Here is a 16949-nt window from a genome sequence, read left to right on the forward strand (position 1 = left end):
TACGTATTTTGCTGGTTTTCGTTTTTCTCCTACGACACTGCGGCGCCGGACGCGACAACGGCTGATTCGACAAGCGGGCGATGACGATTTCTCGTCGAGTCTCGTTTCGGGCTCTCGTTCGCGTTGCCTGCTGCCTGCTCTGCCGTTGTGGTGGTGGTGGTGCTGTCCTGTGTGTGATATTTGGCCAACGCCATCGGTGAATCGGAACTCGACCCCCTTCCCCACCCAACGACAAGACAGCGAGGAATTTTCGCGGTACCCTCACACCACTCCTGCCATTCCCATGACTCCAAAATGACTGTGGACTTCCGCGACTACTTCTGGGTGCGTACCGATTTTGCCAAAGTCGACCGTCGCGCGTTCGCGCAGCCCGCTAAGCGGGACACCACTTCCCCGATGTGTCGGTCCGATCACCCCTGGCGATAGTGGCATCGCACAAACCCCGACGAGTCCGCGCTCGCTTACGCCTAAATATTCAGCCGCAAACGCTGCCGGCCAGCGAGCCGCCGGCGCTGTGGTGACAAGCGCGGCGAGTAATTCGTCCTGTGGCCTCGCCGGGAGCTTTGGACGTGCTATAGTGGTGCTACGGTGATGTGTTGCCGCGGGTACGCGATGCCATGCTTCGGGAGTGCTGCTTTATTAGTTTTTTTTTTTTTTTGCTTTCTGTCGCCCGCCCCGTCTCGCGTTGAGCGCCGTCGATGTGTGTAGACGCATCCACACCGCGATTCGAGAGAGGGTATCGGTGCAGGGAAGGACGAAAGTGAGCTCGCAACGGAAATACATAAAATGCACGCGTTACTACGCAAGAAGCGAGAAGGCACGCAAAATCTAATCAAGAAAAAGTCGTCGGACGTGATTAGTCCAAGCAGTCTGTATACTCGCAGAGTTGCCCAAGAGATCCTCGTTAGTCGAACGGTGTTTCTTTTGGGTTTGCTTTCGTGAGCACGGAAGCATATGCTTCGTGCTGGCGCAGATCACGCTGCGGAAAGACGGTCGTGTTTTGTGTGCGCAGCCGGGGTCTTGTCACACCGCAGTGATTCGTGCTTGGGGCGACGGCTCGTTTATGCGTGTGTGTTGTTTTGGATTGTCAGGTGGTCGACCTCTCTAGAGAGTTCGTGCTCGAGCGTGCTCGCGTGAAGTCCGAATGCGCACGGGATCGACCCCTCCGTGCAGATAGTTGCGTAGACAGGGATGCGCTGTTTCCAAGCGCATGTGCGGCGCGACTCCGGGTCTCGACGGCAGCAGTGGGGTGTTAACCGCGTGACTCAGGCGGAGCTGCACGCGCGGTTTGCTTTTGGTGCTTATTCCCATCAGCTGTAAATGGGATAGTTTACGACTAGCTGTGAAGCGCGTTTGCTCGCTTCTCCTTCGGTGTGGGCAATCGAGGCCGCAGAAACGCCTTGAAAAGCGAAGCTACGCTATAAAGATATCGCCGTCTCTATAAAGCTCCATAACCGCTCACCGAGGCCAGGGGTCAACTTCGCGCTCTATTAGGTCATCGTGCAGTAAAGCGAAGGCGTGATGCCATATGTCGTCTGGTCTCGTGGTACGAAATAAACACACACACACACGCACGCACGGTGCCGAAGAATTAAGCGCGTCGCACGCATCCTGTGCGAGCGCGGTTTCCCAACGACAAAAGCTCGCCACGATTGCCTCGTTTCACGCATCACATGAACACAAACCGCGGTTCGTGACCGGAGACGGAGCTAGACCGTCGTGGTTCGTTGAGCCGACGGTTGAGCGGACACACGCTCGGGAGTTGCCGGCACAGCGGCCTGTGGCAGACGCAAAATGTCGACGTGCAGAGCGCCTCAAACACGCGGTTTCGACGTTTGAGCGCCTGTCCGCCGTGTCTGAACGTTCCGCACTGGCTTCTGTGTTCTGCGGTGTCGTTTAATTAAAATTGCTGTTCGGGCGCAGGCGCGACGATTGTGAGGGCGATTTGGGCGCTTGCGTCACAGTGGCGAGGCACGGCCTTCATTATCGGCGACGCTGACCTGTTATTCCGCGTAATCGGCTGCCGAGAAAGCAGGTAAATGATAAAAACAGAATCAGTACAGAAAGAAGAGGCGTGCATGTGACGACGTCCCGACACTGTCGCATCGCCTAGTTTTCTCCGTGCATGCGTGATGCGTCAGCGCTACCACACACAGTCGTGCGAGAGAGAGAGAGAAAAAAAAAAAAAAGGAAAGCTAGTAGCTACTACGATCAACTGCGTACTAGCTCGACTGCTGCACGGCGTCGCGAGAAAGTCGATTTCCGCCCGCCGTGCCCCCGACCGCCACCGTTGGAAGAGAGATTCGAAGGCCTTCCATCGCGGCGATGAACGCAGTGAGGACCCACCCGGCCGAGCGACGGTGGTGAAACCAATTACTGTGCGCGCGCTAAGCTGTTTCGTAACAGGCGCGCAGCCAGCCTTTGTGCACTACTGAGAGGATCGAGAAAGTCTTGTAAGAAGTCGTGATGTTGAGCCTAGCAACGACGGCGTGCCCGCGTTCCGAGGACACGCGAGGTTTTGCACGAAGCGACCGCGCGTGCAGCGAGCGTTGACTGTCCCCTTCCAGCGCCAGCGGGATTGACCAAATTCTTCATCTTCTGTTTGCGCTAGTGGCATTTCCGTGCGGTGTTTTATGCGAGTGAAACCTTTTTTGATGACTCATCGCGTTTTTTTTTCTTTTTCTTTTTTTTTTTTTTTTTGCAGCTGAGCGCTACGGGTAGTACGGACAAAGCAGCGCGTTACTCGGTCATGTTTCATTATGCTGCTGTAGGAAGCCGTGTTTCTCTTCTTTTCTTTATGTAAACAATAGCATTCTTTCTTTATGTAAACATCTGCAAAGGGACGTATTCTGCGACGATCACTTTCGGCGATAGTGTCGCTGTCAGGCGCGCGCTGGTTGGCTGGTTGAGCAAAATTGGATGAGCTGATTGGCTGGTTTAGGATTACGTCACGTGAAGGCGATAGTGATCATCGAAGAATACGTCGCCAGTAGCTGTCCATACGCTTTATTAGGCAATTTTCGTGCCCTGGGTTGGTTGTTTAAGTAATGCCTTATGGTCAGTTATGTTGGGAATCATTTGTATCATTTTATGTGGAGCTGTTTATGAAAGGCTTAACACCGTCTCTCTCTCTTTTTTTCCCCCCTTCTTTTTACCTTGTACAAATGTACCGCATAGCTGCGTGTAAACAGGACATCATTTGATCATATTTTTCGTGCCCGCTGCTGTTAGCCGCAATGACATCTACTCCAGCTAGGGCCCGGGGTTTTATATCTGAACATAGCAGTCGAACTTAAAGACTAACTGTGCGCTTGGTAATTTTCTCTGCAACTCTCTGTTCTTCGGATTAAGGACCAACGAGAGGAGCTTCCAGGGAACTGATATAAGAGCAAACATTTTTTTTGTTTTTTTTTTGGCGTGTCTGTAAAACCTGCAAGTTGTGAAGGGAGGATATTCTCCGCACACGCTTTTGCTTTCGGATAGCTTGAAATAATGAAGGTTCGTGAAAGTGATAAGGGATTTGTGTTAGCAAGAAACGATACTGGAAAGTTCTGTGTCACTGAGTTTTTTGTATGATGCTGCTTTGGGGAACAAGGGCACAATGGGTCTCGCCTCATGGTATGGACAAAAATTAAAAAAAAAAACTTTTTTTTTAAGGGCTGTCTGATTACTTTGCACGTACGCATTGTTCAGAAACAGTTATCTATTACAGGAAAGAAACCTGGGATCGTAATTTGGAAGGATATATTTCATTTTTCATTCTTTTTGCTTTCTTCAGTGACTGGCATGGTCTTCACTAACTTCATTATCGGCCACTTGCTGAACCGTGTGATAAAAATGAATAAAACCGAGGCAAAAGAATGTTTGCAAATGCGGCCCACGATGTGCGTGACTTTGTTTTCAAATACAGCAAACTGGGCATGTTGGAACGCATCTATAGTAGCAGTGTGCGGTAAACAACGCGTACCGAAAGGAAAAATGCACTGATGGGGTAGCGCGTGTCCAATATATTTTTCTTGTGTGTATACATCATTTACTGCTCACTGCGACTATGGATGTGACCTTTCTTGTGGGCAAAGGACTAGATCCTTAAGTTTGTACGAAGTCCTTTTTACTAGTTTTTCAGAACCATACACCGACCACTTGCTCCAGTTTTAAATCTTATAAAAGTGGTCTATTACTTTGGCAAATGTCGCCCAGGAGAGTAGATTTGCCTCGACTGATTACACTAAGCAATAACCACCCTTTATGGGCGGATAGTGGTAGGCAGAATGGGGGCAAGGCTGAGTCATTCATAATACGTGCGGTTAAAGCACTGGCACTGTGCCCAGAAAGCTCTTGACGGAATTCAGGGGCCTAGAACACCGACGTCGAGATAACGGTCTAAAGGCAGAAACCTCCATGACGTAACATGTTTGTTTTGCTCTGCACGTTGTGCCGAAACTTTTTTTTCTTCTTTTCTATCGTGCGTACTGACTGACATTTGGAACAAAGCAAGGTTTGAAAAGGGCTTTTCCCGACGTTGGCATGTTGGTTATCGGGTCGATAGGGGACGTGTTGTATGCTGGCTTAGTTTTAGAATTCGTGCTGTTGTGTGATAATCGAATGAGCTTAACCAGACCCTAGAGGGATGCGCATATTGTGATACACTGGTATGGTGTTCCTTCAGAAATTTCTCGGTGTTTGTTCATTGGAAAATAAGTCGCTTGCTAGTAGAAATAATGAGTCAAGAATGCTGGCCGGTTTGTGTTTTTCTTTTTTGTCAGAAGTCATGTAAAATAGGATGGCAAAAAGCAGACGCACGTGGGTGTTCACTTTCAACTGACTGTATGTTATGGACAGGCACTGTATATACGAACAGAAGCCAAGGGAACAGTAATGCATGAAACAGTGAAACATGACATCTTATCTTTCACCGTCTTGTGTACCGTATTTCCGCTGTATGAGTCGCGTTTTCCCCCCAGAATTTTTCGGGTGGTGCGTCTTAGAACGGTCCGACTTAAATAGGTTTTTTTTTTTCGGAAAAACTACCGCCACAATCCGATTGTATGTTATGGCCACGCGAAGCGCGCTGGGTTGACCTCCTCTGGTAGTCGCTACGGGTTGTGTGCGCGCTATGGAGGTACCGGGTTCTTGTGAACGAGTTGCCAAGCGCCGCGCGAGAAGCACGGATCAGCAACGCAAGCGGCAGCAGGCCGACCGCTAGTCGACGGACCCCGAAGTCGTCGCATCTGCAGATCGCTTTCAAGATAAGGCGCGCGCCGCTTGCGCAGCTACGCAGTTGCTAACCAGAGCACAAGCTACCCCCTCCCTCCCCCGCTGCCTTCCCGCTTTCCTTCCTTGTGCGCGATTGGGCTCACCTTCGCACGCTGTCACTCGCACATACAGCATACGGCACGCGGGGACGATGTTATCTGCCATGGACTTTATATACGAAACATCGCGGCGACCACGACGGCAGAAATGCGCCTAGAGTGTCCTTATCATTGCTATCGCAATTATATAGTAATGGCACCGATACGCTTGCGCGCGTTCCGCGTTCACGAAGTGAAACGTCACTGTAATTTTTTAACAGCGGAGCTGTTTAACTCTTTCCGTACCGCGCCCATTGGGCATGGTTAGCCCTCTATCGATGGTTTGAAACTCCGCTTTCGGGACCTTTCGTGTCGCTCACGGACATACTGCGCTATCGGACGTGAAGGAGGAGAACGTATTTTAGTTTTCTAAGCAGTTCGCTTTTTTTTCCCCCGCGAGGTGGTGATGTTTAAACGCGCTCCAAAGTTTCGCGATCGTCAAAGAACAACGAAAAAATCGCCGCCCGCTATCGATGGTTTGAAACGCCGCTTTCAAAACCTTCGCGCCGCTCACGGACACACTGCGCCATCGGACGTGAAAGAGGAGAAACTATATTTTTGTTTTCTAAGCAGTTCGCTTTTTTTTCCGCCAAGCGGTGATATTTAAACGCGTTCCGAAGTTTCGCGATCGTCAAAGCAGAACGCAAAAATGTTCGGCTCCGGAAACGGCGCGCGGGCTTCGGGAGATCGCAGATATCGCAATTCCGCTGCCTCTGCCGCAGATGTTATCGATACATCGAATAGCAGCGAGTCAGAAGACGCTGACTTATCGTCGGCAACGAAACCAGCCCGGAACATCGGCGGCCGCAGTCCGGCACGCCCAACTGTAGTGCTTGCAGTTACATTTTTGTAGCGAAATACCTGTTCAATACCTGTTCAAATACCTGTCGTTGAAAAGAAAAGTGTACAATCATTGCATTCTACCGGACCGGTGCTAACCTATGGGGCAGAAACTTGGAGGTTGACAAAGAAGCTCGAGAACAAGGTAAGGACTGCACAAAGAGCGATGGAACGAAAAATGTTAGGCTTAATGTTAAGACACAGGAAGATAGCGGTGTGGATCAGAGAGGATACGGGGATAGCCGATATTCTAGTTGAAATTAAGAGGAAAAAATGGAGCTGGGCAGGGCCATGTAATGCGTAGGATGTATAACCGGTGGACCATTAGAGTCACAGAATGGATACCAAGAGAAGGGAAGCGCAGTCGAGGACGGCAGAAAACTAGGTGGGGTGAAGTTGGGAAATCTGCAGGCGCAAGCTCGAATCAGCTAGCACAAGACAGGGGTAATTGGGAGATCGCAGGGAGAGGCCCTCGTCCTGCAGTGGACATAATTATAGGCTGATGATGATGATGACCTGTTCAATGAAAAATTTAGATTTTTTTCGGAGATGGTGCCTAATAGACGGCAATATATTTTGTATATCTCATAATTTTCGTAACATTTTTTCCTTAGTAAATACAAGCGTGTCTTTACATACTCTGTTCAATTTTATCGCACAATCTGAATTTTAACAATTTATATCTTACGACATATATCTCGTTAATAAAACATTTATGCGTGAAAAGTGCATTCATTTTGCTTTCTGTTTATGTATTACATTAAATATTGAGTGCAGTAGTTCTTTCAGAAAAAAGAAACATCTGCCGTAACATACAAAAAACATATTTTCCCTATGGTAGGAAAAGAGTTAAGCAGGCCGGCCGTAAGTTGTGCCGCGAGCCGCAAAACATCGCTGAGTGATGAGTCACCTGTGTTGCCTAGCAACCACCGCGTGAAGCGGCGTGTGTTTCGCTTCCGTGCCGTGCACGTGTTGCCTTGACATGGGTCGTTAAGGAAAGGGAAAAAGAGCGTGCGCGCGGTGCACACAATGCTCTGGAGAGGGAAATATAAAATGAGAGCGAGAGAGAGAAAGTGTAGCAGCACCAACGAGGCAACGCGCAGAGCTGCTGCCGACACCGCTCGCGTTTCCCCGTGACCCCGCGTTCGCGCCGAACGCGCGCGGTGTCCGTGACTGCAGCAGGCGCCTCTGGCATCGGCTCGGCAGGTTTCGACCAGCCACGCGCCGGCAAGTATGGAGGCGCAGCTTGGCCCTGACGTCACCTGGGAGATAAAGCTCAGAGCCGCCGCGACGGAACTGGAACTGGCGGCAGAACTCTCGTTGATTCTGTGGCGAGTACATGTACCCTTGACATGGGACGACCAAAGAAGATCCGGACACCCGAAGAAGCCGCTCATCTTGAAGCGCGTCGCGTGGCCAAGCGAGAATCTGCGCGTCGGCGGCGAGCCGATTAGGAATACCGTGCCCAGCAGCACTTAGCATTTCCTAGCAAAACTTAGCCAAGCCTACGTCATGTGCCAGCCGACAATATCTACACAGGATATTGTCGGCTGGCACTTACGGTAGATGCCTTGTGGCCTGCCGAAGGAACAAATAGCGTGGTTGTTTGACACCATCGATAATTTTGTTCTCGAGCATCATGCAGATTGCTGAAAACTGTCGTTAATCTTGCTGACCTTGCTCTTATCATTTGTGTTGCCTTCGGTACCTGTACTCTGATGGTCTTTCAGTCCTAATCTCATAATAGGGCATATGGGAATCCATGCTGTTTTAATGACATATGCTTTAATTTTAGAGCCATTTTGGCAGAGCCTCTTGCAGTGTAGTTGAGTTACTGACGAATTAAGCTTGTTTGTTAAAGTTTTCCCTGTGCTTAAGTCCTCTAGACATTAAATTAGCTAAGTTTTGAAAGCCATATAAGCTTTGTGGCTTCATAAAATGCGCCCGATGATGTGTAAATGCCGTGCAAGCATCCTTCAGCCTAGCTGGTGTGAAATTCTGCTGTTAAAAAAAAAAAAAAAGGAATGCATTTTTATGCCCCTAATAACTGGCCTTTATAATCTTTGAGCAAGTGACATAGTTTAAATTTCAAGGTACCTATAACCTTATATTGAAAAGATGTCCTTCCAAAACAAAACATTTCCTGTCATTTGTTCATTTTTTAGATGTCGCACATTTGAAACAAAGCAGTTGACCAATCAGTGTGTTGACTGGTTGAAAGCTTGCAGTTGTTTGTGTTAATCAAGTCAGATCAAGCCAGACCCAGAACCAAATTCTCAACCACGATTGGCTCCCTCCTGCAGATCGTGCAAAAGAGCCAATCACGGCCGAGAAATTCGATCGCAAGGGCGCCGTGTGATACCTGTATTAAGCCTGTGGTCACACTTGCAGCCAATAACCGTACTGTTTGCAACTGAGCACTAAGCGTATGGGGTATGGGGTGTCTCTCATAGCCCTTCTATAGCATTGTAACGTGAAGACTCATCCATTATTCAAGCAACCTAGCCTATTCCCGTTGGTCGCTCTGTTTTGCGTGTTACGGTTACCCACTGTGATGGTTTACTAGCTACAGCATTGCACTGCCGAGCATAAGGTCATGGGTTCAACTCTCGCGGCTGGGGTAGCTGCATTCCAATGGGGCAGAATGCAAGCTTGCTCATTTATCATGCCTTGGGGTGTACCGTAAACTATCCCAGGTGGTCGAAATCAATCCAGAGCCCTCCACCATGGCGTCCCCCATAACGCATTTTCGGAATGTTAAAACTCTACAGTTTATTTTTAGTTTTCACTGTTGCAGGATTTGGTTGGGGGTGTCACCACCGCCTGTCTTATATTTTCAGTTCCTTTCTGGTTAAATATGGAACCTTTACTTGGGGGGGGTGTTACTGGAAGTGCAGCCCACTAACTTAGCCTAACTCCTCTTTGGTGTCCCTTTATGTTGAAAATCATTCCAGTCCCGGGAAGACATCTTAGTTAACCTTGATTATATTAGTTACTGAAAGTGCAGTCCACTAACTTTACCCATCTTTTGTTTATTGCACCTTTATAGATAGTTAAAAAAAAAAAAAAACGTGCTGGCTCTGTAAGGACAACTATAGCTCCTTCAAACAGCCGGGATAACTGGTGAACCTCGCGCTGGGAAATTTGCGTCATTGCGGCTGCATAAATCGCAGGCAGCACTTTCACAAGCTCATTTCCTGTGACTTTGTAAAGTTCCGTAGAACCTAACAATGGCTTGGCAGCTGTTCGGGACTGTTGGGAAGGTGTGTAGACAATGGGTCTGAGTCACACACGTCGCACTTGCTGTCATGTGCACAGAAACAACGGCTCACAGATGCTTCAAGTCACGTGTCTAGTTGAGTGAAAAAAACAACTAAACAAAACACGATGAGTGTTACGAAAGCGGAAGAGACCCCCGCAAGCAGTGCAAGTGAATGACACGAGGCTGTCACTACGCTTACTCGATCTGCAGGATTGTGCAACGGGGGGAGGTTCGAACTTCCCATGGATGAAACAAATACAAAAAGAATGAGTAAGCACGTGGGCAGCTATTGTTGCACGTGCAAGTACGTGCTTGGATTGGGAGGTTTGTACTGTGGCCTTCCTAGCTTGAAGTGCGAGAAAGAGAGCACCTCCTTAGGAGCAAATCATATTGCACTTTTATAACATGGAAGCCTCATGCAGGTTTCGTAATCTGAAAAGAATATGGTTAGGTCAAAGAACATGCGCCTGTGACACGGGAATGTGTGGGGCATTCTGTAGAGTGCTTAACCGAATACCATAGGGAGTGTTTGTAACTATCTAGAAGCAAGGGAAGAAAAAAAAGTGCGAAACCAATTGCAGGAATATTGTCAAAGTCAAGCGATTGCTTCCTAATTGATCTGCCGAGAAAAGCTGCTGAGGAGGCTTACTGGTTCGCTCTTTTGATTGATGTTATGAGTTGGGGGGGGGGGATGCTGCGACATTGCACTGTCTGCAGGATCGACCCATGTTATAAACCACATCGAAACATTTGCGAGGACGTGCATCATGCACTTCAGTTCAGTGTTTTAATTTTCTTAAAGGTACCTGTGTTAGGGTTATTATGTTGATACGGAACAGCCGCCACAGTTTGGCTGCACTGAAGAGGAGGAAGACGACGTGTGCCCTCCTGATATAACGTTGCCATCTTGGCCTCCGTTGGCTTCTGTGCAAATAAATTGTAAATAGCCTTGGGCATCAGCTATACGTAACAATATAAATGCAAGATCAATTAGCATTTGCAGAAACATTGATGGACAGCTGTTAAGTGTAACTTGGTAAGGAAGGCCTATCCAGTTTGATGGTGCCTGCAAAGAAAAATGAGGTTGAAAAAGTAAGAGTGAGAACATGGGTGTGAAAGTTGAAGCGGATAACCGGTGCATTTTAATATATGTGTGCAGCATACAATGTAAGGTGCGAGATGCAGTGAGCTTTAGAAAAATATTGGGGGAAGACGGAGGCTGGCAGTATGAGAAAGAAGTGATAACTAGCTTTCGCCTTTCAAAGACTGGTATCAGGATGGGCCCCTCCAAGTCACCATCTTTGATTACATTATCTCTGGGATTGGCCCAGCTTATTCAACCAGACAGCCATGTCCATGCAAAGTGACGGGAAAAGTAAAAGAAAAATGCTCCTAAAATAGTCTGTGCTGGATTTCCTTAATTCTGTGCAGTATTACAAACGTTGAGAGCGGAAACAAGGATGGCCACTTTGATGACCCATTTTTTTTAAAAGCGTTTATCTTTACTAATGTTTGAGGGTACTGAAAATGGCTTGGCATACTTGTATGAAGGAAAAGAAAATAACACTTGGCAGGAGGCAGAAAGTAATGGATGCACACTTGAAGCTTAATTAGAGGGGATGATTTGATGCCAAGGAAAGTATTTTTCTTGGAGCAGTATTCACCTGATAAGGGGCTTAGCTTTGTCATTTTTGTCCCTCATGCTGCACTTATCATAAGCTGAGTTACAATTGTTTTTCTTCTTGTGCTAACTAAAAAGGGAGAAAGAATACTCACTTAAATGTGACTTTCTGTCTCAAAACAATATGATGGCCATGACTGATTGGTTGTCAGTTTAGACTTTAAACGAAATCTCCAAAAAACGGAGCAAATTCCCTGCATGGCACATCGATGAGATTGCAGAAGTTCACAAAAGTGCCTGCCTCTCTTGCACATTTGAAGTCACGTTGATTTTTCCTGCTATTTTGGATGTAAGCTAGGTGGGACTTGTGCGAGCTGATTTGGATCGCACATTTTGTATGTGTAGCAGGTCTCCAGAATGAGGCAGTGTAATTCTGTTCCTTTTTCGAGAACTGTTTCTTGTTTCACATGAGTAATCTGAATTACTCTTAAGATTTTTTAGTACTATGTTGTTGTTGAAACTTGTGAAGTTATAGTGGACTGCACATAGTAGATTTGTCCAAGGTTGGAAGCATAACAGAAATTACGACTCATCTCCAACTTAGTGTGAATTGGAATTCTATGAGGTAATCAATGAAAGCAGGCCTTGAAAGTTAACGGTAAAAATTTATCTGGAAAGAGGAAAACAAAAATCTTTGTTGCTACAAGGCAGTCGTCTGTGAATCGTGCTTTCCATGTTTCAGTTGAGGAGGTCCCAGGATTGTGTTTGCTGCTTTCTTGGATACGAGCTATCTGCAACTAATTTGACCCGGTTTAAACTAAAGCTCTTTTTTTTTTCCCCCGTATATCACTTGAGCCTATGCACAAATGTTCATTCTCTTTGGCAGAAACAGCTCAATTTTTTTATCAGCAGCTTCAAATATTGTGTACCTAGCTATATTTTTGCAAAAATCTAATTAAAGAGTAGCTTATTGGGGCTACCTCTTCCTTGTATGTTTTATTCGAGAAGAACAAATTAAATTCAATATGTTCCCATCTATCATGAACAAAGTGAAGTGCAGTTAATGCCGGCCTTTCTGCAACAAAAATCAGACACACAGGCCACACTGCTTTTTCTAAATATTGCATTCAAACCATATGATCAATGATGGCATCGTTTGATGTCGCATGCATTGTCATGCCTTTAACTGATTTGGGTTATCTTTGTGCTGTAAAGGTACTGTAATAGTTACCAGTGGTGTGTCAGCAACCTAACCTTATCTAACCTAGCGATCCACCACTTCATTACATTTTCGGCCTTCCCACACAATTTGTATTTGGGATGCCGTCTGAACATGTACTATAAGACGTGCGTGCAGGCAGTTTTGCAGCATGGCTCCTTGACAATTTTTCGAGTTATGAGGTCACAAAAGTGCTGGCATAAAGCATAATTGAAAAATTGTATGCCTAGCTATGTTTTTGCAAAAACTAAATCAAGCATGCTTTAGTTCGTTTCCCTACAATTCATTCCAAGGTTCAGAGTACAAAAAAAAAAAAAGGTTGGTCATGAAATGCTACGAACTTTATTATAGTTACATTTAGTTAGGGGCTCAGCAACCTGCAGGGCACATCATCGAAGTTACTCTGAAAGCCCCCTTGAAATATACGGAAAACAAACCACGTCATTTTGTTGCATACGCAGTGTAATATGCAGGGGTGTTTCCTTTGTTTACACATGATAAGCTCCAGGACCCTGTAAGCGACTTTGTTGGGCATAAGCCAGCTCGACTGATATAGCAGGCTAAAGTTGCAGTTTTTTGTTCGCGTAACGCTTGTACCCTCTGACTTTTTTTTTTTTTTCTAACGGGAACTGTTAGTTGTTCATCATGACCTTGATGTGTAGAAGCCTATTTGCTGTAAGAGATAAAACATATAGTCTGCATTCTCCAGACTTCAAATAGGAAGATTTCAGATTTCATATGTAAAATCTTGCATGATGCCTGTTCTATATCTGCACTATCTGTATCAGGGCTTTTTATATGATCTGAAATTTCATTGTAGTTGGCCTTTAACCTTTTCATTGCCAGTGATTCCTGTAGGAATCCTGATGTTTTGCAGAAAATATCCGACATCGAAAAAGCCAAACAACAAAACTACTTTCAGAAATGCGAGTGTCAGCAATGCTAGTTGCATAATTTGTTGACTTTATGCCGGAGATAAATATGACTCTGCCTGACATTTCACATATGTCCATGCGTTGTATCAAGTGGATGTTAGGCCTCTGCGCTAAGTTTTTGAAGGGTAATGTATATTCCCTGCCTTGGGTGGCACAAAAATGTTCTAGGTGTCGTTCAGGTGCACATATAAAATTTTCACTTCATTGAAAAATTATGGACCAAAGAAGGTGAGAGGGACCCCCTGCATTCCAAGAGAAATGGCAGCAGCAGAGCAGAGCAGGCTTGACTCGTGCCAAATGCAGATAAGCGTAGCATAAATAAGGATGGAATGGCCAACACGGTGGCATGTGGCCAGCTTTGGTGACGCCGTCATTGTGTTGACCTTTGACCACTCTTTTCGCGCTGACTGGAGCACGCGTGAGGGGTTTGTGACACTACGTGACCACCGTCTGCTTGATGTCTGAAGCGGCGCTGCACTTTGCACGTATTTCAAGCTGGTTTCTTCGTAAGGAGATGTAATGGATTGTTGTGTTCTCAAGCAATTGAGGCTTCACATCATAAATACAGAGCAGACAGCTGCATAAAAAAAGTAAAAAGAAAAAAAAGAAATAAATGAAAAAGGGAACATGAAACTCGAGATTTTCCTGCCAGTATTTCTTTATGTCGAACCAACCACCCAGCTGTCAGACTTTTGATACTGCAGGCACGTAGTAGCACACATGGTTGTTTCTCTCGTTTGCACGGGAACGAGCTTCAGGATTGCGTGTGCGACTTCCTTGGACGTAAGCCAGCTGCGGCCTTGACGGAAGGGGGGGTGGGGGCGGGTAGAAGATTACCTTACGCTCCTTCTTCCGTCTTATGTGTACGGCATGCCTCCCTTTTCTCGAGTGTCAGAGGCGGTCTTCTGTATTCTCATTTTTGTTGGGCCTGTCGTTTTGCTTCTTTTTGAGACACCGTATATGCAAAGGGACGGGGAGGTGCTCGGCGTGTAGGTTACAGTGCCCCCTTATGGAGCATGCCGCGAGTTCTGTATTACCGGTACATTTCCAATTCATTGCCGAGGCTTTCGCGTGTCTTCAGCAAAGCGTTTCATTGGTATGCGTGCACGGCGGGGCTTTGCATTTTGGAGGTCTCATAGAACAACCGTTTGGAAGAGTGCTAGTGGAAGGAAGGTAATTGCCCCACATTTGAAAGAATCTAATTGCTTCATGTTTGAAAGAGTGCGTAGTCACATTTAAAGGTACTGGGTTCATTGGCAGCTTATGTGCCTTGCATGCGGGGCTGTGTAAATGTCTAGGTAGTTAAATAATGTTAATCGAGGTCCCCATTGTGATTTAAAGCACAATATAATAACTGCAATGTTGAAATACTGATCCAATGGTTTACTGGCCATTATGCAAGTGTATGGCATTAACTTAAATAGCCTCAGTGAAGTTCATTTGAAAGGAAATTGTTTTTAATAGCTCATGTAACATAGACATGAAATTCAGATTTGTGCTGCTTTATTAGGTGTGCCTGTATACACATATTAACGTCATTTAAGAAATTTGGGGCTGAGCGTGCTTCCTGAGCATGTGCTGCAATATTTTGCATGCATGCTTTCTCACCTGATCAACTATCACAGCACTGTTTTATGTTACAGCCCTTATGTTCTTCCTGCCCCATTGACAAACTTTTGTTATATTCTGCACTAATTGTAAAGTTGTAGATGTAGAAATTTTTTTCTACAACCTCATTATATTATGCAGAATGGAAATTTGTCGCATTATGCATGATGGATCATTTCTGTGTTCGCTGACTGGCTGAAGCAGACGAGCTTGGCATGGTTGAGAAAGTTGTTGTAGAGGGGATACATCATTTGTCTGCATCAGCCAAGTTAAAGGTCCTTTTATTTTTCAGTTAATGATACACTACAACACACTTGACCAATAAACCCGTGCATTAGCTTAGTTTCAGCTGTTGAATGTCATCGTAGGGATTTAAGTACAGACAGTATGACTTGAAAATGGTTAGGTTGCCCTTTTGTGAGCTGTGAGTGCACCCACCAACTGTGTCTTTTCTATTGTGAAGATCCTTTGAAGCACTTAACCACACAGCCCATTGTATCATTTTTTTTTATAAGCTGAATTTCATACTTTAAAATTATGATTTCAGTGCAGGAAACTTGACCAAAGCCTTTAGTGGTATTTATGATATGCTGGTATGACACATCTTTTGTAGATGGTTCACAAGACCAATTACAAATTAAGTAATTACTATACTAATGAACTTTAACTCCACATTTTTTTTTTTACACTAAAGTTTTCTTCATGGCCAAAAATAATGGTGAACAAGATCTAGATTTCCTTTATGTGCAATGGTGTTCCTGCTTTAAAGGATGTTTAAAGGATCTTTTAAAGGATGTGGTCATCACAGGATTATTGCAAAGATGCATTGGCTTCATGGTGCCATGTCATGTGCTCATGCTTCACATTATTTGTTTCTTTTGCAGGGAGAAAAGAACAATGGCTTTGATGTGCTCTACCATAACATGAAATATGGCTATCTCGCGGCCAAAGACTTGGCGGAGTTCTTCCGCGAGAGGTAAGCCGGCTTTCCCTTAAGGTCGATGTGACAGCATTGCCTTCGCTGAGGTTTTGTTATTGTTTAAAGTGAGAAAGGATATAAAGTTTTCTTGCTACATTACGCTGAGCTGACTAATGAGTTACGTTACATTAATAACTCTTGAAGCCACGTGACATTCTTAGAAAAGCCTGTGGTCATTTTGTAAAGCATGTCCCAAAGGGAAACTTGCTCCTTGCAATGCCGGTAAGAAGAGACTCCCATAACACTTTCTATTGAAGGTTGGCAGATGTGTTGAACATGGCCAGGTGCTGGCTTGAAAAACACCTGTTTTATGAGTTCCCCATAAGGTGTTTCCATGTTAAAAAGTGTTATGAGCATGAAAAAATTGTTCTCTCGTAAGCCTCTTATACTGAAGACTTTTTGGGGACCTTTTTATTGGCAGAGTTATGAAGAGCCATGAGTTGATCCTTGTCACCTTTTGGGCTTTCCTTTGTCCTTTTTGTCATTTGTGGCACACGAGGAACTGCAACTCTTGGCCATGAGTGACATTCTTTCTATTTGTTGTGCAGCTCGCACCTCAGCATGCTCATTCAGGTTGCTGCTTCACTGCTCTGCGAACCGTTACACATTTTTGTTCCCGTTCTTTAGTTTGCTCTGGCACTGCCCTTAGTCTTATTTTTGCTGCTTGCTCAAAAGAATTGTGAAAATGTGTCAGTGAGAGATTAAATTGAGAACCGAAAGGGGGGTGGGGTCGCCAACAATGCCCACTTTAGTGAACGTACAAAGGCACTGAAGGGTTTTTATTTTTTTGTCAAAAGGTGTCATTAATCTTAAACTGATGTTTAAAGTGATAGAAAGTGCAAGAGATAATCATATAATTTTGTTAAAGGGGTGGAAAATGCAAGAGAACGCGAATGTTGTTGGGAAGGATTGAACCCTTGCTTCACCTAGTTGCGTGCAGTGCTTAGTTAGTAGACTGTGTGTTGTATGCCTTGGTTGTTGTGGGTACTTTACCCACTCCTTGCACAACATCTTTTTCTTTTTTCTACTTCTGTTTTATCTTCAGTTTAGGTAAAACCAATGATTAATGACTGCCTTTGATTAAAAACATCCACTTTCTGCCGTTCTTTCATTGGTTGTTTCATTACTAAT

At 45.5% G+C, this 16949-nt stretch overlaps 1 protein-coding gene across 15 annotated transcripts in view; it reads left to right on the forward strand.

Annotated features, from left to right (window-relative positions):
• The first annotated feature begins 100 nt into the window (after nucleotides 1–100).
• Nucleotides 101–16949, forward strand: part of LOC119433606 (F-BAR domain only protein 2-like) — a 76983-nt gene continuing 60134 nt past the window's right edge. For 8 of the 15 annotated variants that reach the window (XM_049658750.1, XM_049658753.1, XM_049658758.1 and 5 more), the window contains exons 1-2: nucleotides 101–324; nucleotides 15724–15815. In XM_049658750.1, the coding sequence (XP_049514707.1) occupies nucleotides 295–324; nucleotides 15724–15815 (122 nt within the window). In that variant the 5' untranslated portion in view covers nucleotides 101–294. The remainder of the gene's footprint in view (nucleotides 325–15723; nucleotides 15816–16949) is intronic. The other 7 variants (XM_049658755.1, XM_049658759.1, XM_049658762.1 and 4 more) reach the window with 1 other exon arrangement.

Source organism: Dermacentor silvarum, chromosome 11 (assembly GCF_013339745.2).
Source record: "Dermacentor silvarum isolate Dsil-2018 chromosome 11, BIME_Dsil_1.4, whole genome shotgun sequence".
NCBI lineage: Eukaryota > Metazoa > Arthropoda > Arachnida > Ixodida > Ixodidae > Dermacentor > Dermacentor silvarum.